This window comes from Bos javanicus, chromosome 16 (assembly GCF_032452875.1).
Source record: "Bos javanicus breed banteng chromosome 16, ARS-OSU_banteng_1.0, whole genome shotgun sequence".
NCBI classification, from domain to species: domain Eukaryota; kingdom Metazoa; phylum Chordata; class Mammalia; order Artiodactyla; family Bovidae; genus Bos; species Bos javanicus.
The window spans coordinates 52,313,242-52,337,211 of record NC_083883.1 but is presented as its reverse complement, the minus strand read 5'-3'; the positions used below and the strand labels follow the sequence as shown (position 1 = coordinate 52,337,211).

Below are 23,970 nucleotides of genomic sequence, written 5' to 3'. Positions count from 1 at the left end.
AGCAGGACTCTAACTGCACATGTATGATTAATGTGTCAGTGACGAGAAAACAAAAAAACCAATACATTCTTTTTTGTCTTTGGCAGAGAAGAACGAAGGGGATCTTATGACTATAGCCAAGATCGTACATATTATGAGAATGTCCGTACTCCAGGCACATATCCTGAGGATTCCAGACGGGACTATCCAGCTCGAGGGAGAGAATTTTATTCAGAATGGGAAACTTATCAAGGAGACTACTATGAATCACGATATTATGATGATCCCCGGGAATATAGGGATTATAGAAATGATCTTTATGAACAAGATATTCGGGAATACAGTTACAGACAAAGGGAACGAGAAAGAGAACGTGAAAGATTTGAATCTGACCGGGACAGAGACCACGAGAGGAGACCAATTGAACGCAGTCAGAGTCCAGTGCACTTGCGACGCCCTCAGAGCCCTGGAACATCTCCCTCACAGTCCGAGAGACTGCCGAGTGATTCCGAGAGGAGGGTTTACAGCCGCTCCTCAGACCGGAGTGGAAGCTGCAGCTCACTTTCCCCTCCAAGATACGATAAACTTGACAAACCTCGTTTGGAACGCTATACAAAAAATGAGAAGACAGATAAAGAACGAGCTTTCGATCCTGAGAGAGTGGAAAGAGAGAGACGTTTAATAAGGAAGGAAAAGGTGGAGAAGGACAAAACTGACAAGCAGAAACGAAAAGGAAAAGTTCATTCCCCAAGTTCTCAGTCTTCGGAAACAGACCAAGAAAATGAGAGAGAGCAAAGCCCCGAAAAGTTGAGGAGTTCTAATAAACTGAGCAGAGAGAAAGCTGACAAAGAAGGATTGGCCAAAAACCGCTTAGAACTCATGCCCTGTGTGGTTTTGACTCGAGTGAAAGAAAAAGAGGGGAAGGTTATTGACCACGCCCCTTTGGAAAAGCTGAAAACCAAGCTTGATAATGACGCTGTCAAGTCTTCTGCCTTAGATCAGAAACTTCAGACCTCTCAGACAGAGCCTGCAAAATCTGAATTGTCTAAACTGGAATCTGTTAGGATGAAAGTGCCAAAGGAAAGGGGGCTTTCAAGCCACATAGAAGTGGTAGATAAGGAAGGCCGGCCTAAACCCAGGAAGCACTTAAAACCAGAGCAGAGTGCTGACGGGGTGAGTGCTGGGGACCTGGAGAAGCTGGAGGCAAGGAAAAGGCGTTTTGCAGATTCCAATTTGAAAGTAGAAAGGCAGAAATCAGACCTCAAGAAAAGTAGTCCAGAGATGGAAGATGCTCGGGTGCTTTTAAAGAAACAGCCTGATATGTCATCTAGAGATGTCATTCTGCTGAGGGAAGGAGAGTCTGAAAAAAAGCCTGTGAGGAAAGAAATTCTTAAAAGAGAATCTAAAAAACTTAAACTGGACAGACTTAATGCTGTTCCCAGCCCCAAAGACTGTCAGGAGCTTACCAGTATTTCTGTTGGGACTGGCTCAAGGCCCAACTCAGATCTGCAAGCAAGGCTGAGAGAACCAGTAGGTGAATCTGTGGAAAATCAAGAAATCCAGTCAAAAAAACCCACTGCCTCAAAACCACAACTCAAACAGCTGGAGCTATTAGATGATCAAGGACCAGAGAGAGAAGATAATAGGAAAAACTATTGCAGTCTTCGTGATGAACCACTTGAATGTAAATCGGGCCAAGAGAAACCACATTCAGTAAATACTGAAGAAAAAATTGGCATTGATATTGATCACACACAGAGTTACCGAAAACAAATGGAGCAGAGTCGTAGAAAACAGCAGATGGAGATGGAAATAGCCAAGTCTGAGAAATTCGGCAGTCCTAAAAAAGATGTGGATGAATACGAAAGACGTAGTCTTGTTCACGAGGTAGGCAAACCCCCTCAGGATGTCACCGATGACTCTCCTCCCAGCAAAAAGAAAAGAATGGACCATGTTGATTTTGACATCTGCACCAAGAGAGAAAGGAACTACAGAAGTTCACGCCAGATCAGTGAAGATTCTGAAAGGACTGGTGGTTCTCCCAGTGTTCGGCTTGGTTCCTTCCATGATGATGATGACCCTATTGGTTCTCCTAGGGTAATGTCCATAAGAGGGTCTCCTAAATTAGATGACAAAGGTCTCCCCTATTCTCATATAACAGTCAGAGAAGAGTCCTTAAAATTTAATCCTTATGATTCAAGCAGGAGAGAACAGATGGCAGACATGGCTAAAATCAAACTATCTGTCTTGAATCCTGAAGATGAACTAAATCGGTGGGATTCTCAAATGAAACACGATGCCAGCAGATTTGATGTGAGTTTCCCCAACAGCATAATTAAGAGAGACAGCCTTCGAAAGAGGTCTGTCCGTGACTTGGAACCTGGTGAGGTGCCTTCTGATTCTGATGATGATGGTGAACACAAATCTCACTCACCTAGAGCCTCTGCATTATTTGAAAGTTCTCGGTTGTCTTTTTTATTGAGGGACAGAGAAGACAAACTACGTGAGAGAGATGAAAGACTCTCCAGTTCTTTAGAAAGGAACAAATTTTATTCCTTTGCATTGGATAAGACAATCACACCGGACACTAAGGCTTTGCTTGAAAGAGCCAAATCCCTTTCTTCCTCTCGAGAAGAAAATTGGTCTTTTCTTGACTGGGACTCCCGATTTGCTAATTTTCGAAACAACAAAGATAAAGAAAAGGTAGACTCTGCTCCGAGACCTATTCCATCCTGGTACATGAAAAAGAAGAAAATCCGGACTGATTCAGAGGGAAAAATGGATGATAAGAAAGATGACCATAAAGAAGAGGAACAGGAAAGGCAAGAATTATTTGCTTCTCGTTTTTTACACAGCTCAATCTTTGAACAAGATTCCAAGCGACTGCAGCATCTAGAGAGGAAAGATGAAGAATCTGACTTCATTTCCGGCAGGTTGTATGGGAGGCAGACCTCTGATGGACTGAATAACACAACTGACTTGATTCAAGAGCCAGTAGTTCTTTTCCATAGCAAATTCATGGAACTCACACGAATGCAACAGAAAGAAAAAGAAAAAGACCAGAAACCCAAAGAGGCTGAGAAACAGGAAGATACAGAGGATCATCCCAAGACCCCAGAATCTGCTTCTGAGAATAAAGAGCCGGAACTGAAAACTCCATCTTCAGTTGGGCCCCCTAGTGTCACTGCTATAGCTCCGGAGTCAGCAGCAGCATCGCTGGAGAAGACAGCTGGTGAAAAGACTGGAGAGGGGCCTCCGGTGCCAGAAGAAAAGACCATTGAGCCAGCCTCTGTCCCGGAAGAGGCAAAATCCACAAGTACAGATCTGGCTCCTGTCACTGTGGAGCAGCCTGAGCAAGGAGACTTGCCCCCAGGAGTGGACACCAGGAAAGACACTGCCGAGCCTCCTTCCACTGTTGAAAGAGGCTCATCAGTCGATCAGCTGCCTTATCTGGATGCCAAGCCTCCAACTCCTGGGGCCTCGTTTTCCCAGGTAGAGATCAGTGTAGATCCTGAGCCTAACAGCACCCAGACACTTCCAAAACCAACTCAGAAGCCTGAAGAAGCCGATGAGCCTCAGGTGGAAAAGCCAGACTTGGCTGGTAACGTTGAACCTAACACAAGTCAAAAAACGGAAGATGTTCCTGAGGTTCCACCTCCAGCTACTGAAGTTGTAGAGGTTGATCCTCCAGTTGCTGCAAAAGATAAAAAGCCAAACAAAAGTAAACGTTCCAAGACCCCCATTCAGGCAGCTGCAGCAAGTGTGGAAAAGCCCGTCACCAGGAAGAGTGAGAGGATAGACCGGGAAAAGCTCAAGCGATCCAATTCTCCCCGGGGAGAAGCACAGAAGCTTTTAGAACTGAAGATGGAGGCAGAGAAGATTACAAGGACTGCTTCTAAAAACTCAGCCACGGACCCTGAACACCCCGAGCCAAGCTTGCCACTTGGCCGAACCAGGCGCCGGAATGTGAGGAGTGTTTACGCAACCATGGGCGACCATGACAACCGCTCTCCAGTCAAGGAGCCCGTGGAGCAGCCCCGAGTGACCAGGAAGAGACTGGAGCGGGAGCTGCAGGAGGCTGCGGCGGTTCCCACGACCCCTCGGAGGGGGAGGCCTCCAAAGACTCGCCGTCGGGCCGATGAAGATGACGAGACTGAGGCCAAAGAAGCTGAGACGGTCAAACCAGCTGAGGGCTGGAGATCCCCACGGTCCCAGAAAGTAGCTGCTGGTGGTCAGCAAGGGAAGAGGGGGAGAAATGAACCCAAAGTTGACCCTGAACGTCCTGAGGCGACCACTGAGGGGAGTCCTCAAGTGAACGTGAGGGAAAATAATACAAAATCCAAGGCTGATAAAGAAGCAGCAGCGAGTGAACAAAAACGTGACAAGAAAGAAATTAGCACGGACAGAAATCCACCCGAAACCCCCCCAGTTGAAGTAGTGGAGAAGAAAGCAGCCCCTGAGAAAAACTCCAAGTCAAAGAGAGGACGATCTCGAAACTCTAGGTCAGCAGTGGACAAATCTGCAAACGTGAAAAATGCGGAAGCCACCATAAGTCCCAGTGTGGCTGCAGGCCCTTCAGAACTGCCGGTGGAGGAGGAGGCTGGGGTCGTGGCTGTTTCCCCCGAGAAGAGCAAGAGTCCCCAGAAGGAGGGGAGTGTATCATCACAGTTGAACAGTGAGCCCGCTGAACCGGACAAGGAACCAGAGAAGGAGGATGTGTCTGCCTCCAAGCAGTCCCCAGAAGCAAATCAGTTAGCCCGGCAGATGGAGCTGGAGCAGGCCGTGGAGAACATCGAGAAGCTCACGGAAACCTCCACACCCGCAGCTTTCAAGGCGGCAGCTCCTGATGCCACAGAGGGCCTCTCTACAGAGGACAGGGACAAGCCCGCACACCAAGCCAGTGAAACAGAGCTGGCCGCGGCCATCGGGTCCATCATCAATGACATTTCTGGGGAGCCAGAAAACTTCCCTGCACCGCCACCTTACCCTGCAGAATCTCAGACAGATCCGCCACCTCCTGAGGAAGGCATGGAGCCTGAGACCAATGAGGCTGTGTCTGGCATCTTGGAGACAGAGGCTGCTGCTGAATCTTCTAGGCCACCAGGCAGTGCACCTGACCCCTCAGCAGGCCCAGCAGACAACAAGGAAGCCCGAGGAGACAGCAGCGAAACCTCCCACCCAGTGCCGGGAGCCAAGGGGTCAAAAGAAGAAGTGACTCTGGTTCGGAAAGATAAAGGGCGCCAGAAGACTACTCGATCACGCCGCAAACGAAATACAAACAAGAAAATAGGGGGCACTACAGAGACCCATGTCCCTGAACCTGACCAGGTTCAAAGCAAGAGCCCTGCTTCAAGTGATGGGACGACGGTACAACCCCCAGAAGCTCCACAGGAAGAAAAGCAGAATGACAAGCCCCAGTCCACTGCTCCCGAGTCATGTGCTTCTGACCCAAGCAAGACTCCATCCCGAGAGGATCTGCCCCAAGAAAGCAGCATGGACGAAGAGACTCCGACCAAAGCACCTGCGCTCCCAGACCCCACTCCTCTCTCGCAGCCTGCCCCTGTGCATGATGAGCCTCAAGCCAGATTCAAGGTGCACTCCATCATTGAAAGTGACCCAGTGACCCCGCCCAGTGACTCAAGCATGCCCACGCCCCCAATTCCCTCCGTAACGATAGCAAAGCTCCCACTCCCTGTCGCTGCTGGGGGGATCCCACACCAGAGTCCCCCTGCGAAGGTGACAGAGTGGATCACGAGACAGGAGGAGCCACAGGCGCAGTCCACCCCATCTCCGGCTCTGCCCCCAGACACCAAGGCCTCTGACATTGACACTAGCTCCAGTACACTGAGGAAGATCCTCATGGACCCCAAATATGTATCTGCTACGGGTGTCACTTCCACGAGTGTCACAGCTGCCATTGCAGAGCCTGTCAGCGCTGCTCCTTGCCTGCATGAGGCACTGCCCCATCCAGCTGAATCTAAAAAACCTGTTTTAGAAGAAAAAACAGCAACTCCAGTAACTAACACCTCGGACACACAGGCCTCAGAGGTTCCAGTAGCTGCTGACAAAGAAAAGGTGACTCCAGTCATTGCTCCCAAAATTACTTCTGTCATTAGCCGGATGCCTGTCAGCATTGATTTGGAGAATTCGCAGAAGATAACTCTGGCGAAACCTGCTCCTCAGACCCTGACGGGCCTGGTGAGCGCCCTGACTGGCCTGGTGAATGTCTCCTTGGTCCCCGTGAATGCACTGGCTGGCCCTGTGAATGCCCTGAAAGGCCCTGTGAAGGGCTCAGTGGCCACACTGAAAGGCTTGGTGAACACTCCCGCTGGCCCCGTGAACGTCCTGAAGGGACCAGTCAACGTCCTGACGGGGCCCGTGAACGTTCTCACCACTCCAGTGAACGCCGCCACCAGTGTGGTGAACGCCGCCACGGGCACAGTGAACGCCTCTCCGGGCACAGTGAACGCCGCCGCGGGTGCAGTGACGGTCACGGCGGGTGCAGTGACCGCTGCCTCTGGGGGTGTGACAGCCACAACAACGGGTGCCGTGACGGTGGCAGGTGCAGTGATTGCACCGTCAGCAAAGTGCAAACAGAGATCCAGCAGCAGTGACAACAGTCGGTTCCACCCGGGGTCTATGTCTGTGATTGATGATCGCCCAGCAGACACGGGTTCTGGTGCTGGGCTGCGCGTGAACACTTCCGAAGGGGTTGTGCTTCTGAGCTATTCGGGGCAGAAGACTGAAGGGCCCCAGCGGATTAGCGCCAAGATTAGCCAGATCCCCCCAGCAAGTGCGATGGACATTGAATTTCAACAGTCGGTGTCCAAGTCTCAGGTCAAACCTGATTCTGTCACATCGTCTCAGCCTCCAGCCAAAGGCCCTCAGACTCCTTCAGGCTATGCAAACGTGGCCACCCATTCTACCCTGGTACTGACTGCACAGACATACAACGCATCTCCTGTGATTTCGTCTGTGAAGGCCGACCGTCCATCCTTGGAGAAGCCCGAGCCCATTCACTTGTCTGTGTCCACACCCGTCACCCAGGGTGGCACGGTGAAGGTCCTCACCCAGGGCATAAACACACCTCCGGTGCTGGTTCACAACCAGCTAGTCCTCACCCCAAGCATAGTCACCACTAACAAAAAGCTTGCTGACCCCGTCACCCTCAAAATAGAGACCAAGGTCCTTCAGCCGGCGAACCTGGGCTCCACTCTTACTCCCCACCACCCTCCGGCTCTGCCCAGCAAACTGTCAGCAGAAGTGAACCACGTCACGTCGGGGCCCAGCACCCCAACAGATCGAACGGTGTCCCATCTGGCAGCCAGCAAGCCAGATGCGCATTCCCCTCGACCCAGTGGGCCCGCTCCAAGCCCGTTCCCACGGGCATGCCACCCCAGCAGCACCACATCCACTGCACTGTCCACGAACGCCACGGTCATGCTGGCAGCAGGCATTCCTGTGCCCCAGTTCATCTCCAGCATCCACCCGGAGCAGTCTGTCATCATGCCACCACACAGCATCACCCAGACTGTGTCCCTCAGTCACCTGTCTCAGGGCGAGGTGAGGATGAACACGCCCACACTGCCCAGCATCACTTACAGCATCCGGCCCGAGACACTGCACTCTCCACGGGCCCCCCTGCAGCCGCAGCAGATAGAGGTCCGGGCCCCGCAGCGTGCCGGCACCCCCCAGCCGGCCGCAGCTGGGGTGCCCACCCTGGCCTCCCAGCACCCTCCAGAGGAGGAGGTGCACTACCACCTGCCCGTGGCTCGAGCCGCAGCCCCCGTGCAGTCAGAGGTGCTGGTCATGCAGTCTGAGTACCGGCTGCACCCGTACACCGTGCCTCGGGATGTGAGGATCATGGTGCATCCTCATGTGACTGCCGTCAGCGAGCAGCCCCGGGCGGCAGACGGGGTCGGGAAGGTGCCCGCAGCCAGCAAGGCCCCTCAGCAGCCAGGGAAAGAAGCCGCTAAGACGGCAGATGCCAAAGCTGCCCCTGCCCCTCACGGGGAGGCCCGCATCGTCACAGTCACCCCTGGCAGCCAGCTCCAGGGGCTGCCTCTGACTCCACCAGTGGTGGTGACCCACGGTGTGCAGATCGTGCACTCGAGCGGGGAGCTCTTCCAGGAGTACCGGTACGGAGACGTCCGCAGCTACCATGGCCCGGCCCAGCTCACACACACGCAGTTCCCTGCCACGGCCTCCATCGGCCTGCCTTCCCGGACCAAGGTTCCCACCCAGGTGAGCACGCCCAGTCTGTCTTCTGGTCCAGAGAGTTGAGGGGTTGGCGGGTGGCAGGTACCAGTGAGGTCCCTGAAATACGTCATCCTTTTTGTGGATTTCAAGAGGAGCTTCCTCAACTTCAGAATAAAGGGATCAGATTACAGCAGAGCCTGGGGACATGAGGGAGCTCACAGTGGGAGCGGGTGGTGTGGTGGCCCTGACCCGAGGGGGTCACAAGGTAGGGAAAAGGTGACCTCTTACCAGAACCCTCAATCCTGAATGCCTGAGAGCGGGGCCATCTGGTTAAAGCTTTTTCCAGGGGCCTGGCTGCCAGGAGCTGCCCTGCAGGTGACCCATCCAGGGCTTTTGGCTGCTTGGTTGGGGGCAGGATGATCTTTGTACAAAACAGACCGACTCTCCTTTTTCTTCCCACCCAACTTCAGGGGCCCCCTGAAGGCGAGCCCTTACAGCCTGCTCAGCCCACACAGCCCCTTCAGCCTGTGCAACCTGCACAGCCGGCCCAGCCTGCACAGCCCTCCCAGCTCAGCCAGCCTCCAAGCAGCAAGATGCCTCCGGTGTCCCAGGAAGCCAAGGGCACCCAGACAGGAGTCGAGCAGCCGCGCCTCCCTAATGTCTCTGCCAACAGGCCAGCTGAGCCTCACACCCAGGTCCAGAGGGCACAGGCAGAGACGAGCCAGACCTCCTATCCCTCCCCTGTGTGTGTCTCCTTGAAGCCTGACCTCCCGACTCCTCTTCCTGCTCAGGCTGCCCCAAAGCAGCCACTGTTTGTCCCCACCTCCTCAGGCCCCAGCACCCCTCCAGGACTGGCTCTGCCCCATACTGAAGCCCCACTCACCCCCAAACAAGATTCCTCTCCACACTTGACTTCCCAGAGGCCTGTGGATATGGTGCAGCTTCTGAAGGTAAGCCTGGACAGGGCCTCTCCTACCACCCTCTAAGCTTTACATTGTGTTCACTGTCCTGAGATCCCCACTTAGATCAGCACCTTCTCCTCAGGGCCATGACCAGCATGGCCTCATTCTCCAGCCGTGAGCTCACTGTTCTTTGTTTCCCTGCGAGCAGAAGTACCCCATCGTGTGGCAGGGCCTCCTGGCTCTCAAGAACGACACAGCTGCTGTGCAGCTCCACTTCGTCTCTGGCAACAATGTCCTGGCCCATCGGTCCCTGCCCCTCTCTGAAGGAGGGCCCCCCCTGCGGATTGCCCAGAGGATGCGGCTGGAGGCCTCACAGCTGGAAGGGGTTGCCCGAAGGATGACGGTAAGGCTCAGGGCCAGGTGAGCTACTGTCCCACCAAGAAGGGAGGCCACAGGTGGCCCCCACTGTCTCCCTGGCTTGTTTTGGGGTGCAGCAGTGGGATTCTTGGGGTAGATGATGAAGGGCGTGTTCTATCTCCACTAGGGGTGTAAAGTTCCTCTAGACCCAGAGATGAGGCTCTTTTTATTCAACAAGTATATGGATGGACCTCAAGGTCATCTCAGTAGTAGGGTTTTTTGTGGATTTAGGAGCCAAATCCCCTGGGTTGGATAGTCGTCTTTTTGGCCTCTGACCTTCTTTTGTGAGGTGACCTCTGATCACTGACAGCTCCCTCTCCCCCAGGTGGAGACAGATTACTGTCTGCTGCTGGCTCTGCCCTGTGGCCGAGACCAAGAGGACGTCGTGAGCCAAACAGAGTCGCTGAAGGCTGCCTTCATCACATATCTGCAGGCCAAGCAGGCGGCAGGGATCATTAATGTTCCCAACCCCGGCTCCAATCAGGTCAGCCCAGCATCCTGCCTTGGCATGCGCACGCCTGTGGGGGTGGGGGTTGTGGGTAGTGTTGGTTGAGTAGTTTGACTAACCTGCCAGTGCCAACTAGAGGAGTCCAGGACAGTTTCCAGAGGAGCTGGACAAAGGGGCATTCTGGATAGAGACCAGCTGGGGATGGGCATGTATGGGCAGGACTGTTTGGCCATCTGGGAGACAGACAGTGGGCAGCTGAGACAGCAGAGGTTTTTCTTTAGCGTAATGATTGAAAAGAGGGTCCCAGGGAGGCAGTCAGTTCGCTTGTTTTCTGATACCTAGTTTTCTTCTGAAAGTCTCAAGAGACCTTAGCTGGTTGGAAACTTGACTCAGCCTGGCTCCGTGTGTTGGGCCTTCAGGGCCCCCCAGTTGGGAGTTTGAGGGAGGAGAGGTAGTGGGTGGGTGATGTGAAGCCGGGGGTCCCAGTTCTCTCTCTCGTCCCCACTCCAGCCTGCCTACGTGCTGCAGATCTTCCCGCCCTGCGAGTTCTCTGAGAGTCACCTGTCCCGGCTGGCCCCTGACCTCCTGGCCAGCATCTCCAACATTTCTCCTCACCTCATGATTGTCATTGCCTCTGTGTGAGCCACTGAATGGTCACCACTCAGTGCATCTTCCTGAGGCTCTGCAGCAAAAAATAACACACAGGACAACCCAGCCAAGTGGAGGAAGAAGCTGCCGAAGGGGACAGACTCCACTGCCAGACGGCCAGCCTCACCCTCCTGCCCGCCCGCCCGGCTCAGTCGGACAGATCCCTCTGGGCAGTGGTGCTGCTACTTGTATGTTTACATGACGTTTAGCCCAAGGACAGACCACCAACCGATGGACTTGCAGACACCTTGAGGCTGGGTTTCTCTCTCCTCTTTTTGGAGAAAAGGAACAGGGCAGTGGGATTTTTTTTGTTGTTTTTGTTTTTAAGAAACAAAACAGAACTGCCTTTGCACTAAATTAGTGACTTGGACTTTTGCACAGTGAAGACAGGCTGTGACACTCTGGATGTCTTGGTGTACGTGAACACACATCGCACTCACGCAGGACTTCAAACATCTGCTGAAACCTTGGGGTCGAGGAACATTTCATTGTTTGGTCCCCACTCCTCCTTCCCCTTGCTCATTTGGATGTCACCTCTTAATTCTGCCACCACCATCTTTGATGCACCCAGGATGTACAGTTTACAATCAAAAAGAGCAAACGGAAGGATTCTCTCTCCTAGTGGAATATGCAGAACTTGGGATGTGTGTATATATAAATATATAATATATATAAATATATATAATACTGACTTAAAAATCAAATTCCCTGACATACATTTTTTTTAATCTGTGCCAAAAATGTGTTTTCAGAGAAAATCTTATTTTCATACTCAGACTTTGTATTGTCACTCATTTGTATAAGTGCGCTTCGTTATAGCACGGGCCCTGACCCCACAATTTGGAAGTGTCACACACACAAAAAGACTGGCTTCCCTTCTTCCTGTGACCTTGACCTCTCCCTCAACTTCCTAACACTTATTAATTTATGAAACTGTTTTTCTCAGCGCAGTTTTGTTTTGTGTGTCCATTGGATTACAAACTTTATTAAAAAATACAAAACATGTCAAGTGTGGATGTGACTTTGACTTGGATGGGAGGACCAGGGGTCCTTGGCCTCTAGGAACAGTAAGCCCTCACACCCCAAGTTTGCTTTCAGCCCCCTAAGTCTGTATATGGAACCCATCTCCTTCCTGCCACTAGTCCTCCCCAAGGATCATTTTATCTTGTACAAAAAAAACTTTCATCACAGACGACGACTTGAACCACCTTTTCACTGCTGTGGTGGTAATGTGACACTTCAAGGTCCCAACTGGTTTCTGGGTAATGTTGAAGGCACTTCAAATTTGGTAAAAGAATAGAGCCACTGCCCAAACTCAGAAACATATTAAGCTTTGGGGTCTTGTCCCTTCCTCCTCTGGATAAGGTGCAGGTTGACCCTGCAGCAGCTGCCTCCGAACAGCTGGACCCACCACAAGATGAGCAGTTGGGCAGGAGGGACTGAACACAAAGACTGGTCTCACTTGCAGTATCCCCGGACTCCAGTGCTGGATGGGGCCATCTCTGAGTGAGGAGTTACAGCTGTTGGGGACGAGCCATATGGAAAGGCAGCAGAGACGGCGTCTCAGGAGCCCCTGCTTCTCCACCCCCGCTGCTGCACAGCCCACCTCCCCACCAGAGCTCCTGGCCGCTCACTCCTGTCCCTCCAGCCCCTCACCTTAAGAGATCCACTGACTGAGGGCAAGTAAATGTTCCCAGAAGATGACGCTGGCCTGGCCTTGATCTTGCAGCCAGAGTTACCATGAAGCAAGTGTGGTGCGCTCTGGCTTCCTTAAGCCCAAAAGAACCTGGCCTGTGGCCTGCTTGGTTTGGTACTCTGCCTACCTTGCTGCTTTGGCTGAATGAGCCCTCAAGCTGGGCCCTGCATGGGTGCCCTGGATCCTGGTAAGCAGTGTGGCCAAGCCCTTTGGGCCCAGCTCCCAACACCTGAGCAGAGGGGAGCAGGGTCACAGCCGTGTTCACGGCAGAGAGGGAAGGTCCAATCCTCAGGTTGAGCAAGTGAGCGGCCTCCAAAGAGGAGACCAGATGAGGGGATGGGGCTCGTGGAGCCGCAGTTTCTCTGGTGTGCTGCCCACACCCCAACTCAGACGAAGGAGTCAGCCTCCTTCTAGACAGGTCTTGGGGCTCCCTGCAAAGGGACAGCCTGGCCTTCCCAAGAAACAGGCTCCGCTGGCTGGTGGCTGAGTGGAGAAGCCCTTCTGTAGTATCAGCTAGAGCTGCCAGCTCCTCGCCCCACACCCACAGGGAGCTACAGGCAGCATTAGAAAATAATCAAATTTATTCTCTCTAGGGAATGGGGTCACCCTTCTCAGTTCTAGGGTGCCATCTATCCTTAAATAGGAGGAGGGGTGCCTGCTCACTCAGCAGGTGGTGGACATTCAGGGGCTGTGGGGGGTGTCTCTGCCAGGGCAGGCTGCCCATCAGCCCCGTCCCGAGGGCGGAAAACCAGCTCCCCAGCCTGCAGCACCTGCCCGGCCGGCCACGTGCTGCCCGGCCCATACTGCTGGTAGAAGTCCGCATCTGTCTGGAACATGACCAGTGCCTGGGCCGTGTGGATCCGCACGTGCTGGGCCAGGCTGTTGGCGTCCAGGAACTTATCCCCGCAGGAATCACAGGCATAGAGGATGTGGGTGTTGGGATCTGTGGGAGGTAGGGGTGCGGTCACAACAGGAAGGACCCTCAGGCCCACCACCTTCCCTGAAGGCAGCTCTGCTCCCCTCTTACCTTCTTCCTGCACTTGCTTCACAGCTTTGCTGATCTCGGCTTTAAGGACTTCAGTCTCATCGGCAGTCACCGCGGCCCCTACTGGCACCACTGTGGGCGGAATCAGCAAGGCCTGAGACCGGTCACTTGCTCCTCTGCGGACGCCCCAGAGGCAGCCCTTCTGTGACCACCCCCTGCTGCCCTGGGAGCTAAGTGATGTCCGCACCTGTGAGCTGCGTGACAGCCGTTGCTGCCAGTGCCTCGGTGGCCAGCGTGACCATGTCATCGACAGTGACCACACTGACCTCACCGCCCTCCTCTGGCTCCAGGATTTTGATGCCGGCCTTGCCCTGGTGCACAGTCTTCACATGGGAGCGAAGGTTGTCCACCCGGTTGAAGCCGCGACCACACTTGTCACACAGGTAGGGCTTCTCTCCTGGGGGGGGAGGCAAGGTTCTCTCCTGCCATTGGGGGGAGGGTGCAGGGGGGGAGGACCTCAGTGGCCTCCAGCTTCCCCTGCAGCCCTGTCTTTCCAGCAGGAAATGCTCTGGGGTGGCCACTTGAAGCACAGATGGCCCTTCTAGAAGGTCTGAGAAAATGGGGCCCTCCTGGGAGTTAAACTGCTTTGGAGGCAGCCTGCAGCAAGTGTCAGCTCCCAAGGCTGGGGTCCAGGGCGTCTCCCACCCCTCCCCCCCGCACCACCCGGCCCGGGGTCAGGGCCTGGGACAGAAGTGGGCACACACTCACCAGTGTGGATAATGATGTGCTTAGACAGATCCCCCACATTCACGAAGGCCTTGCTACACACGCTACACTTGTGGGGGCGGATATTATCATGGTGGCGGATATGATTGGCCAACTGGCTGGACTGGACGAATCTGCAGGGCCAGAGGGAGGGGCTTGCACTGAACCACCCAGGATAAGGCGGGGCTGAGATGGAAGAGGACTTGGGGACCTGCTCTGGACAGCCGTGTGACCGCCTCCTGAGTGGGCCGGACACAGCAGGCTTGTGCTCTGTCTGACCCTCTCCGCCCACCCAGTACTGGGATGCCACCGTGCCTGGACTGGTGGGGGCGGGGGTGGGGGTGGGGTGGGGGTGGGGGTGGGGAGTGGGTAGGCAGAAGGGCAGCACCTCTTGCCGCAGCGCTCACAGACGTAGGGCTTCTCCCCTGTGTGCTGGCGCACATGGGCGATGAGAGAGCTGGCCTGGGTGAAGGCTTTGCCGCACATCACGCACTGGCATGGCTTCTCACCTGAGGACGCAGGCAGGAGCCGGGACAAGATGTCAGCTCTTCCCTTCCTTCCATGTCCCCGCGTCGCCCCCGCGAGGCTCACCCACCCACCCGTGTGAATGCGAACGTGCCGCTGCAGGGCGCCGGGGTCAGCGAACTGCCGCTGGCAGTGGACGCACACGTAGGGTTTCTCCCCGCTGTGGATCCGCAGGTGCCGCTTCAGGTTCCCTGTGGCAAGACCAAGGGGAGGCTTGGCAGGGGGTGAGGGTGGGAGGGGCGCGCGGTGGCGCCGTGGGGTGGAGGCCGGGGCGGAAGTGGGGTGGCGGGGGCCAGCCAGGTCCTACCTGAGGTGGTGAACTGCTTTCCACACTCCCGGCACTTAAGGGGCCCGTCGGCGATGTGGATCTTCAAGTGGGCCTTCAGATTCCCCACCTGCGCCCAGACAGGGGGTCAGAGGGCCAGCACCTCCCTCCCCGGAACCTCTGGTCTTGGCCCTCTCCGGGGCACCCTGTGGGGGTTCCACCCTTCCTCCAGTCCTGTGGCGAAGGCAAACCCCCTCCGGATCGGCCCTCCCGGTTTCTTCCCCAGCCTCCCCTTCGCCCCACCCCCACCCCCCACCTGGTTGAACTTCTTGTCGCAGTGCGGGCACTTGTGCTCCTTGTCTGTGTCGTGCGTCTCCAGGTGGCGCATCTTCGACGTGGGGTCAGAGAAGGAGCGGCCGCAGTAGTCGCACTGGTAGGGCTTCTCGCCGCTGTGCACCAGCTGGTGCCGCTTGAGGTTGCCCGACGTGGTGAAGAGCTTGCCACAGTCCTCGCAGCGGTAGCGCGCCTCGCCCGAGTGCCGCTTCTTGTGTAGGTTCAGCAGGCTGATGAGCCGGTAGCTCTTGCCGCACTCCTCGCAGCCGTAGGGCTTCAGCGGGCTGGGGGTAGAGCGTGGAGGAGGAGGGTCGCGAGGGGGCGCTCGGCGGGGATCCAGGGTGGGTCAGGCGGAGGAAGGGGGCGGCCCCGGGGCCTACCTGTGCGTCTTCTCATGGGCCTTGCAGGCGGCCGGGTCGGAGAAGGCCTTGCTGCACTCCCGGCACGAGAACGGCTTCTCGCCCGTGTGGATGCGGATGTGCCGCTTGAAGTTCCCGGTGTGCGTGAACTCCTTCCCACAGTCCTGCGGGCGCAGGGGGCGGGGTCAGGGGCGGAGCCGGGCGGGGCCCGGGGCCGGGCCGCCACCGCCCACGGCGCACCTCGCACTTGTGGATGACCGAGCCGTAGGCCTTGGACTCCGTGCGGTCGCCGTAGGTGCCCGAGCGCAGGCCTCGCGCTTCAGCGCCCAGTTCCTGGCCCGAGTCCGTGCTGGCTGACTCCTCACTCTCCTCTGGGGCCTCGCCCTTCTCCAGTGGCGGCCCCTCTTCCTTGACCACCGCCGGCGCGGCGCCCTCCTCCTCCTCTCGCTCTTCTCCCTTCCTGGCCGGCTCCACCTCCATTTCTGCCAGGAGAAGAGCAGGCACTGAGGCATCTTGGGGGTTGGACGGTGGGGGGTGGGTGTCAAATGAGGCTGGGGGCGGGCTCATCTCTGCGTGGGCGCCTCGCAAGCGCGTGGCAGGGTCTGGAAGCCGCCGGGCGGCTGGAGGAAGCCTAGGGAGACGGATGACCCGGACAGTGCTACCTGAAGGTTACAGATAGGCCTCAGTCCACCAGGTCCCCAAGCTGGCGACCCAGGTGGGAAGGATGCTGTCAGCCAACAAGCACTGGGGGCAGGGGCAGGGGTGGGTGCCAGGGGCAGCAAAGCTCCCCCATGGTGCTCAGCTCAGGGAGAAACAGCAGGGCCAGTACTGCGACAGCCATACTTCTGTGCTACGAGGAAGCAAGGCCAGGATATACATCAAAGTTCAGGAATGAGGAAAGATGATGTTGGCCCAAAAGCTGATGTGAGAGAGTGACTCAGAGTGAGATCAGCTGTGGCAGGAAGAGTGGGGGACGCTGACCTAAGTGAGGGCCGACCTAGCCGGTGGAAGGTACCTTGCTCTGAGCTCTCTGACAAGGCAGCCTCAGCCTCAGCAGCAGCCATGCCACTCGTGGGGTCTGGCTTGAGCTCCACAGGCTCCCGGGGAGCATCTGCCTTCTCCGTCTGCTCTGCACCTGTGGTGGGGGTGGGGGCATCCAGGGCTGGATTGGGGCCCTCTGTCCAGGGGCTGGATGGGTCTCCTGGACTAGGCCTCTGGAAGTGGCTGTGGCCCCAGGAGATTGGGTGGGGCGGCACATCCCAGCTCAGGCTGTTTGAGTCTCTGCTCTGGCTTTAACAGATGCCCCAGAAAAACCAACAGTTTGTTCTGGGGAGCCTGAGCTCAAGGGATGCAGCTGCCTGTGTCCCCTCACCCCCAAGAGCCTCCCGAGGAAGCCACTTGTGGTGCTGGAGCCCACACTGCAGGCAGGTGATGGCCAGCCAGCTGGATCCTCAGCATGGCAACTCACCGCTGCCCGTGCTCTCGGCCTGGCCACCTCGCTCCTCCTTGGGCTCCCGGCCTGGGCCCGTGGGCGGACTGCTCCTGGCCGGGTCCAGCTCGCTCAGTGGAGTGGCAGCAGCCTTCTCCTCTTTGGCTCTCTTATCACCCACTGGAGATGGAAGAGGACAGACCTGCCATTTCCCATCAAGTGCCCACCACTGGGAGGGGTGAAGTGGCCCAGAACTCGCTAGCTCTTCCAGACCCTCCCTTGGGATATACCTAAGAAGTGGTTTGTCGGTTGGCTCACTCAACAGACTCTTCACAGGTACCAACATCATGCCAAGACTGCCAGCTAGGCCTGGAATGTAATAGCCGTGGGGCTGGCAGACTGGTCAGGGAAACAGATCTCACACATGAAATGGTGCTAATCAGAGACTGCTGCTTACATGCAGAGGAGTGTGCTTTTCTCAAAGTGTGTCAGGAGGACTCTGGCCCACATCGGGCCTCGGGGGCTTTCCTGAGGAGCTAGAGGAGCAGGAGTAGGTGGGGGGAGAGGAGGCCTGCTGGAGGAGTGGATTCTGGTGCAAAGGCCCTGAGCCAGGCGTGGCTGCCCAGTGCCCTCAGGAAGGGAGGGCAGAAGGGCCCCTCTGAGAGGCATTCTCAGACTTTGCTGCAGCTCCTCCCCACGAGCTCCCCACAATGCAGGCGAGGCCATATGACGCTGACCCAGAGGCAGGGGCAGAGCTCTCTTCAAGAGTCACCTGCTCAGGAACAGCCTGCCAAGAAGCTTACCTTCTGCGGTTGAGGCCTCCATATTCTCCCCAGGGCTGGCAGCCGGCTCAGCCAGTGACTTGAGGGCGTGACAGGCCGTGATGATGTCCTGCATCTGCAGGAAGCTGGCCACGGCCAGCACATCGTCCACGTTCTCAGAGCTCAGGCTCAGTTTGGCTGTGTACATAAACTCCAGCACCTGCCCCAGGCCTGCCAAGGACACAGACATCTGTCACAGACCCATCTCAAGACCTGGTACCAACACCCTGTCCAGTCGCTCCACTCCATAGCAGGATCGAGGGATTCATAAAAAGCAGAGTGGCAGTAGCAGGCCACCATTTCCCCCATCTCCTGTGCCAGGGGAGAGGTAGGCTCCAAAAAGAAGCACACCCACAGAGGGCAGAGGGTGTGAACGGCCACTCTGAGCACCCTCCACCCAGCCACTGCGCTTCATCACCAGAAGACAGAGTGCGTCACCACTGGCTTTCATCAGGGCTTAGCCAACAACCCTCTATCTGACGTCCAGGCCAGTCACCTGACCTCTCTGGGCCTCAGTTTCCACATCTGTAAAATGGGGAAACAACACCTTGGCCAAACTTCTGGCAGCATGGCACGTCATTCTGGGTTAGGAACCTGAACCTAAGACGAGTAAGCTCCTTCTTCAATCCCAAGACCTTCTTGACACTCCTCCTCCAGACCCCAAACCTTGCCACTGCCATCAAGGCACTGGGATAGTGGGTCAAAGACTGACTCAGCAATGGAAAGGGACCAAGGGCTCAGAGCCTTCCTGCTCTTTGCTGCTTCTGATGAGCCTGTCCTGTGTTCACTCGTCCTGAAGCTTATCATGAGGCCTTCCTGCCACTCTCCCCTTACCACCCCACTCCCAGTCAAAAGAGGCCCCTCAATCATGGTAAGAACTTGGTACTCACGCACTTATGGCCGAGTCCTGTGTGGGAAGTCTGGCACCCACCCCTCGTCCCCCACAGCTAGAAGCTGCTGCTCAAGGAGGGCCGTGTGTGGCACGGGGCCCACCACAAGCTCGGCCCTGGACCCAGCAGGGTACCTGCCGCGTTACTGATGTCCAGGTGCACCACATCCTTCTGGTCTACGAAGAGCATCTTGAAGTATTCGCTGCAGGCCGCCAGCACTGCTTTATGAGCCTTGAAGTCAACGCCGTCCACCACAAAAGTGCAGTCACACAAAAGTCCCAGTTGTCGCTGCTGGTTCAGCTGCTCCAAGACGTGCTGGCTGTGCTGGGGAAAATCCATGGCTGGGGAAAGCCACAGGCCTCCACGTTACCACAAGGAAGGACACCAACCGGCCCCACCAGCGATCCCGACACCCCCGGGCAAGAAGCCGGGGGACAGGGAGGATGGAACCAAGTCCACAAAGGCCACGTGCCTCTGCAGGCCCAGACCGACCAGGGGCTGGCTTCTAGACTCTTAGAATGACTGGCCAGGGAAGGTCCAAAACCCAAAAAGCATGAAGCGGCCAACACGAAACAGTCACCTTCATGTCTCAGCATGTAAATGATATTAAAAAGTCAAAAACCAAGTAAACACAAAACACTGATTACTGTCAGCACTTAAAAAAAAAAAATAAGACGGTTGCTTAACATTTTTTTACAAACAGAATGCATGACAGAATCTTAGAATAAACAACAGATCTTTCAACTGGATGTACTGGGCTCCATGAAAACCTTCCTGCTTTATTTTCACTCTACTCCGTGTGCCGTGCACACAGGAAACATGCCCTTTGGAGGGCAGATGTTCCAGTGGCCCGCATCAGGCCCGGCCCCTCTCCTGCAGCACCCACAGGGCTCTGGGCAAGTCCCCTTGTCCACGGCAAACCTGGCCTTCGGGGGTTAGGAGCCATGATTCCTGCTCTTCCCCACTTCATGGGCTCAGTGAATTACATAAAGTTGGTGTGTTCTCCACCTCTGGAAACCTCTCTAGGTTGTCCCTTGAGAAAGAATGAACTCTGATCCTAACCCAAGAGCTGCCGGCCTGGCTGAAGTTTCTCTGTCAAAGGCCTTGCTTAGTTACTGCCTGGAAATTTCACAACTATCTCAAGTAAAAATGCTCACAAAAACTGCATGGCCTGGGACCAAATCACCCTGAACTGCACAGGCCATGACTGAATAAGAATCTAAAATGGCTCTCCCCTCCCCCTCAATACCACACCTGGGTCCTTCTCAAGATCAGTATTTTCTAAGGAAAAGAAGCAGGCAGGCTCTCCTTTCAAGAAAGAACAAATTTCCAAGTAAATGTCCATGCCCACTCCTGTGACCACATCACACAAACCCAACCAGGCTGGGCTGTCACACCCTGGCCCGGCACCCAATAAGAGGCAGTGGTTTCTCTTCCAGCTCTTCTGGAACCTCTGCTCTGAGACCTGGGTCTGCTCAGAGCTGCCCTAGGTGGTTCCTGGGCAGGCGAGGGTGACCCTGGGGTGGAGAAGTGGGGTGAGGGGGTGGCTCTCAGCCTCCGGGTTTCAGTAACCACACTCTGGCTCCGGTTTTCCCCCCATTACATCAGCCTCTCAGGGCTGAGTCACCACGCTGCAGCTCTGTAGGCACAGTGACCATGTATGGCTGTCTGGCTGTGATGAGACATGATGAAAGCCAAGCCCCCACGCACGTGGCTCAGCCGGCACAGATCCATCAGCTTTGAAGGATGCACAGCCCACCCACTCCACAGTGTCTGGAAACTTATCAAAAGTGGAGGGGTGTATTTGCTGAACTGGGACAAGTCACCGGGTAGGTGGGCAGGGCTCCATCAAGTAAAGGGGGCCAGAAAGTGAAAACAGGCCGTGTGCCACGGGGTGCCAGCCCCTGAGTCATGAGTTCAGAACTGCTGCTGCCGGAGACTTGAAAATCCCCCTTCCCTTCCCCTAGCATCCCCAGGACTGTCCTTTGGCCCCAGCCTCCACACACAGCCTCCCAGCCAGAGGCACAGCTTCCTGGACCACTCAGATTAGAAGTGGCTGTGGCCCGAGGTTCTTATGTATACGGAGGGAAGAGCTGGAAGCCAGCTCTGGAGCCAAGAGGTCAGACTCGAGGTGGCTGAACAACTTGCCAGGCAACAAACCAGCCGGCATACCACAGGGCCGCAGGAGCAAAGGCTGCTACTGCCCGGGCTACCCCATAAAGGCCTTCAATCCCTGGGAAAAGTTCCCATTCATTCCCTTTAGTGACCTAAAGGGATGCAAGGGAGAAGTTTGGCGACATGGAAAAGAACCAGTGTCCAGCCTGTGGGCTAAACACACAGGCCGGGCACTTAGGCCAGGGACCTGAAGGGGGTACATACCAGGCAGGTGTAAATGGAACCAAAGGTGGGTGGCAAGGACAGGCCTGGGCAAAACCAACCTCTGAGTTGTCTTCTCCCTGCTGTGTTAAAAGCCACACGAGCAGACAAATGTGTGTATGTGAGCATGGGCAGCCCCTGAGTTCCAGTCACCAGCTCACCCTGTTTTTCCTCGGGAGCCTCGGGTGAGACACCTCCCAAGTGCAGAGTGAAGGACCACAAGGGCCTCCTCCATGAGCTGCAGAATCATCCCCTCAGAACTTTCCAATCAGACCCAAACCAGTCCCTCCTGGTGGGGGGCCTGGCTCTCTCACCTTCACTAGGAGCCAGGAGGAAGCAGCTCCCAGGCTCAGAAAAGGAGTGCTGGCTGAACACGAGTTCCCTGGCTCCCACCCCCACACAAGAGGCAAAGAGTTGTTCTCATGCCCCTGGGCTGGAGCCAGCTGAAAGCAGAACCCTCCAGCCGGAAAGTGATCTGACTTGTTAGGAAGATAAACGTGAGAAAAGACTCCTGGCCAACAGTGTGGAGAGACCAGCTGGCTTAAAGGTCAGGTGATTATTAGCCTTCCCTGGAACCAGGGCTGCAACAAGCCCTCAGGCTGTCACACTCCCCGAGGCTTCTAGGGGAAAGGGCTCCTTGAAGCCCAGGACTCCTGGTGGGGGATGGGGGACGGTGCGGTGGGGGTGGGGTGGGGTGGGGGGTGGTATAGGGGCGGGTGCTTATGTCCAGCAGAGGCCTTGGAGGAAGGCTGATAAAGGTCCCCGGGAGAGGGTGCTCCGTGACCCAGTAGCTCCAGCACCCCCACACGCACAGGAGCAGCTGTGTGCCCTGAGTAATGTTTTCCACCCAAAGCTAACCACAGCTTTCCAATGAGACATGCCTGCCCAGAAGTGGGCTCCTCCCCAGATGTGGGTGTCAGAACACTGAAGCCTTCTGGAATCCCTCTGAAGCCTCCAGAGCTGTTCCAACAAGAGAAACAGTCCTAAAAGATCATCTGTTCTGACAAAGAAAGAAAAGGACGGGACAGAAAACAGGAGAGGATAAAAGAGGAGGAGGGAGCAGGGGAAGGAGGGAGAAGCAGGGAGAGGAACTAGAAGGAAGGAAGGAAAAAGGAGAAAAAAGACCATCCCCACAGACAGACAGCAGTGCTTACACATACATGCTCACAAGCCCCATCTTGTGATTGGCCCCTGGGGGGCTTGCCAAGTGCTAAACGCTGTCACTTGTCAGCAGCACTGTGGGTTTCATAACTGCAAACCCCCAGGGGCAGTGGAGTGCAGAGCCCAGGGGCAGTCTTCCAGGCTCACCCACTCATCTCCCAGAGCCTGCTGCCTAAGAAAGCTCCCACAGCCCCTTTCTCCCCCAGGCAGTGTCCAGAGCCAGTGAGGGGTGTCCCCTCAGAGGGGTCGAGCTACAACCAGGTAGCACCCCACCTCCAGACTTAGGTGAACTGAGCATGCAGTGCTCCAACCGTCTCCTCTTTCATACTCTACAGCAGTGGGCCCCAACCGTTTTGGCACCAGGGACTGGTTTTCAAGGAGGACAATGTTTCCACAGCCGGGGCGTAGCGGGGGATGCAAGTGACTGACGCAGCTGTAAATACAGGTGGAGCTTTGCTCACTACCGGTCACTCTCCTGCTGTGCAGCCCAGTTCCTAACAGGCCACAGACAGATACTGGTCTGTGGCCCAACGGATGGGGACCCCTGCTCTACAGTGAAAGGAACCTATCAGAATCTGAGCAAGCTTAAAGGGGACCAAAAAGAGAGGTGAGTGCAAGGGGCACACAGAGAGACGTGGGGGCTCCAGGGGCAGGCAGTGTGGTGGGAGCCAGGAGTCCCAAGTCCATGTAAGGAGGGGGCACTATCTGAGGAGACTTTAAACAAAGTAAAATCAGCAGCCATCCCACCTCTCATCACCCATGACCGGGATCAAGTGCAGCTCTTCCAGCCCAGCCATATTATGCGGTGCCCTCTGCCAAGCATAAGCATGCCTTCCTCCTCATTTCACCTTGCTTCAAGGGCGCTACACGTGGGCCTTATTTAAAGCTGCTTCCAAGAAAGAAGAAACTCACACAGGACAACACTGCAGAGCCCACCAAGCCCAAAGCCCTCAAGTTTCCGACCAACTCCTGCCTGCAAACAGGCAGCTTCCGTGATATCGCCATCTGCCAGGTCAATGGCCCTGACTGTTGGGGCAGACCGCGTCATCAGAGCTGGGATGCTCCCCAGAGGACGAGCAGCCTGGCTGGACACGAGCCCTGGCGGCCTCACAAGAAATTCATTTGGGAATGAAAACATGAGGGACCTGGGGAAGCCCCGCAGCATGGTTCCAAACAAGCGACACAGACACAGGCACGGTGGGCATAGTCTCCACAGACAGCGGCCAGCAATCCCTCCATCCAGCCACACCTGCCACGAGACTCCAGCTGAATCTGGGCGGCTCTGTGTGGCTCTGACCAGCAGTGACACTGTGCCAATCCCGGGCCTGGCCCTTAGGAAGTCTGGAGGATTCTGCTTTGCTTGCTTGGAGCCCCGTCGCCCTGCTGTGCGGATGCCCAGGTGCTCCTGCTGGGGACAGAGAACACACGAGGGGCTCTGGAGGAGACAACGTTGTGCACAGGCCCCCGATGAAGAGCTGAGATGCCCCTGCTGACAATGCCAGGGTGCCAGCCCAGCCACTGGCTGAATGCTGGCACAGGAATGACCCCCAACACCTCATGGAACAAAAACAACTGCCCAGGCGACCCATGAAACGGGGAGAAACAAAAAACTGCTGATGGTTCAAGCCACTAAGCGCTGAGATGGTTGGCTGACAGAGAGAGATAACTGATACAGATGGTAAAACTGTAAAGAAAAGGGAATGATTCATGAAAAATTTCAGGGTAACAGTTCTCTCTGGATGGGAGGAGGCGCAATCAGGGGTGTTCTAAGA

General features: G+C 55.8%; 2 protein-coding genes across 12 annotated transcripts in view; one reads left to right on the top strand and one right to left on the bottom strand.

Moving 5' to 3' along the window:
- SPEN (spen family transcriptional repressor) overlaps positions 1–11,596 on the top strand; it is a 92,506-nt gene extending 80,910 nt beyond the window's left edge. For all 5 annotated transcript variants that reach the window (XM_061383188.1, XM_061383187.1, XM_061383186.1 and 2 more), the window contains 5 exons: positions 87–8,223; positions 8,649–9,128; positions 9,289–9,483; positions 9,823–9,981; positions 10,456–11,596. In XM_061383188.1, the coding sequence (XP_061239172.1) occupies positions 87–8,223; positions 8,649–9,128; positions 9,289–9,483; positions 9,823–9,981; positions 10,456–10,587 (9,103 nt within the window). In that variant the 3' untranslated portion in view covers positions 10,588–11,596. The remainder of the gene's footprint in view (positions 1–86; positions 8,224–8,648; positions 9,129–9,288; positions 9,484–9,822; positions 9,982–10,455) is intronic.
- A 1,256-nt stretch (positions 11,597–12,852) lies between these two features.
- ZBTB17 (zinc finger and BTB domain containing 17) overlaps positions 12,853–23,970 on the bottom strand; it is a 28,833-nt gene continuing 17,715 nt past the window's right edge. For 4 of the 7 annotated variants that reach the window (XM_061383200.1, XM_061383199.1, XM_061383203.1 and 1 more), the window contains 14 exons: positions 18,796–19,002; positions 17,754–17,942; positions 16,990–17,130; positions 16,537–16,656; positions 15,762–16,003; positions 15,543–15,685; positions 15,146–15,446; positions 14,872–14,959; positions 14,639–14,755; positions 14,428–14,548; positions 14,043–14,173; positions 13,522–13,731; positions 13,317–13,406; positions 12,853–13,232 (listed from right to left, as the gene is read on the bottom strand). In XM_061383200.1, coding sequence (XP_061239184.1) covers positions 12,949–13,232; positions 13,317–13,406; positions 13,522–13,731; positions 14,043–14,173; positions 14,428–14,548; positions 14,639–14,755; positions 14,872–14,959; positions 15,146–15,446; positions 15,543–15,685; positions 15,762–16,003; positions 16,537–16,656; positions 16,990–17,130; positions 17,754–17,942; positions 18,796–19,000 — 2,382 coding nt within the window. In that variant the 5' untranslated portion in view covers positions 19,001–19,002 and the 3' untranslated portion in view covers positions 12,853–12,948. Of the gene's footprint in view, positions 13,233–13,316; positions 13,407–13,521; positions 13,732–14,042; positions 14,174–14,427; positions 14,549–14,638; positions 14,756–14,871; positions 14,960–15,145; positions 15,447–15,542; positions 15,686–15,761; positions 16,004–16,536; positions 16,657–16,989; positions 17,153–17,753; positions 17,943–18,795; positions 19,003–21,040; positions 21,121–23,447; positions 23,607–23,970 lie in introns of those variants that run through there. The other 3 variants (XM_061383201.1, XM_061383202.1, XM_061383205.1) reach the window with 3 other exon arrangements.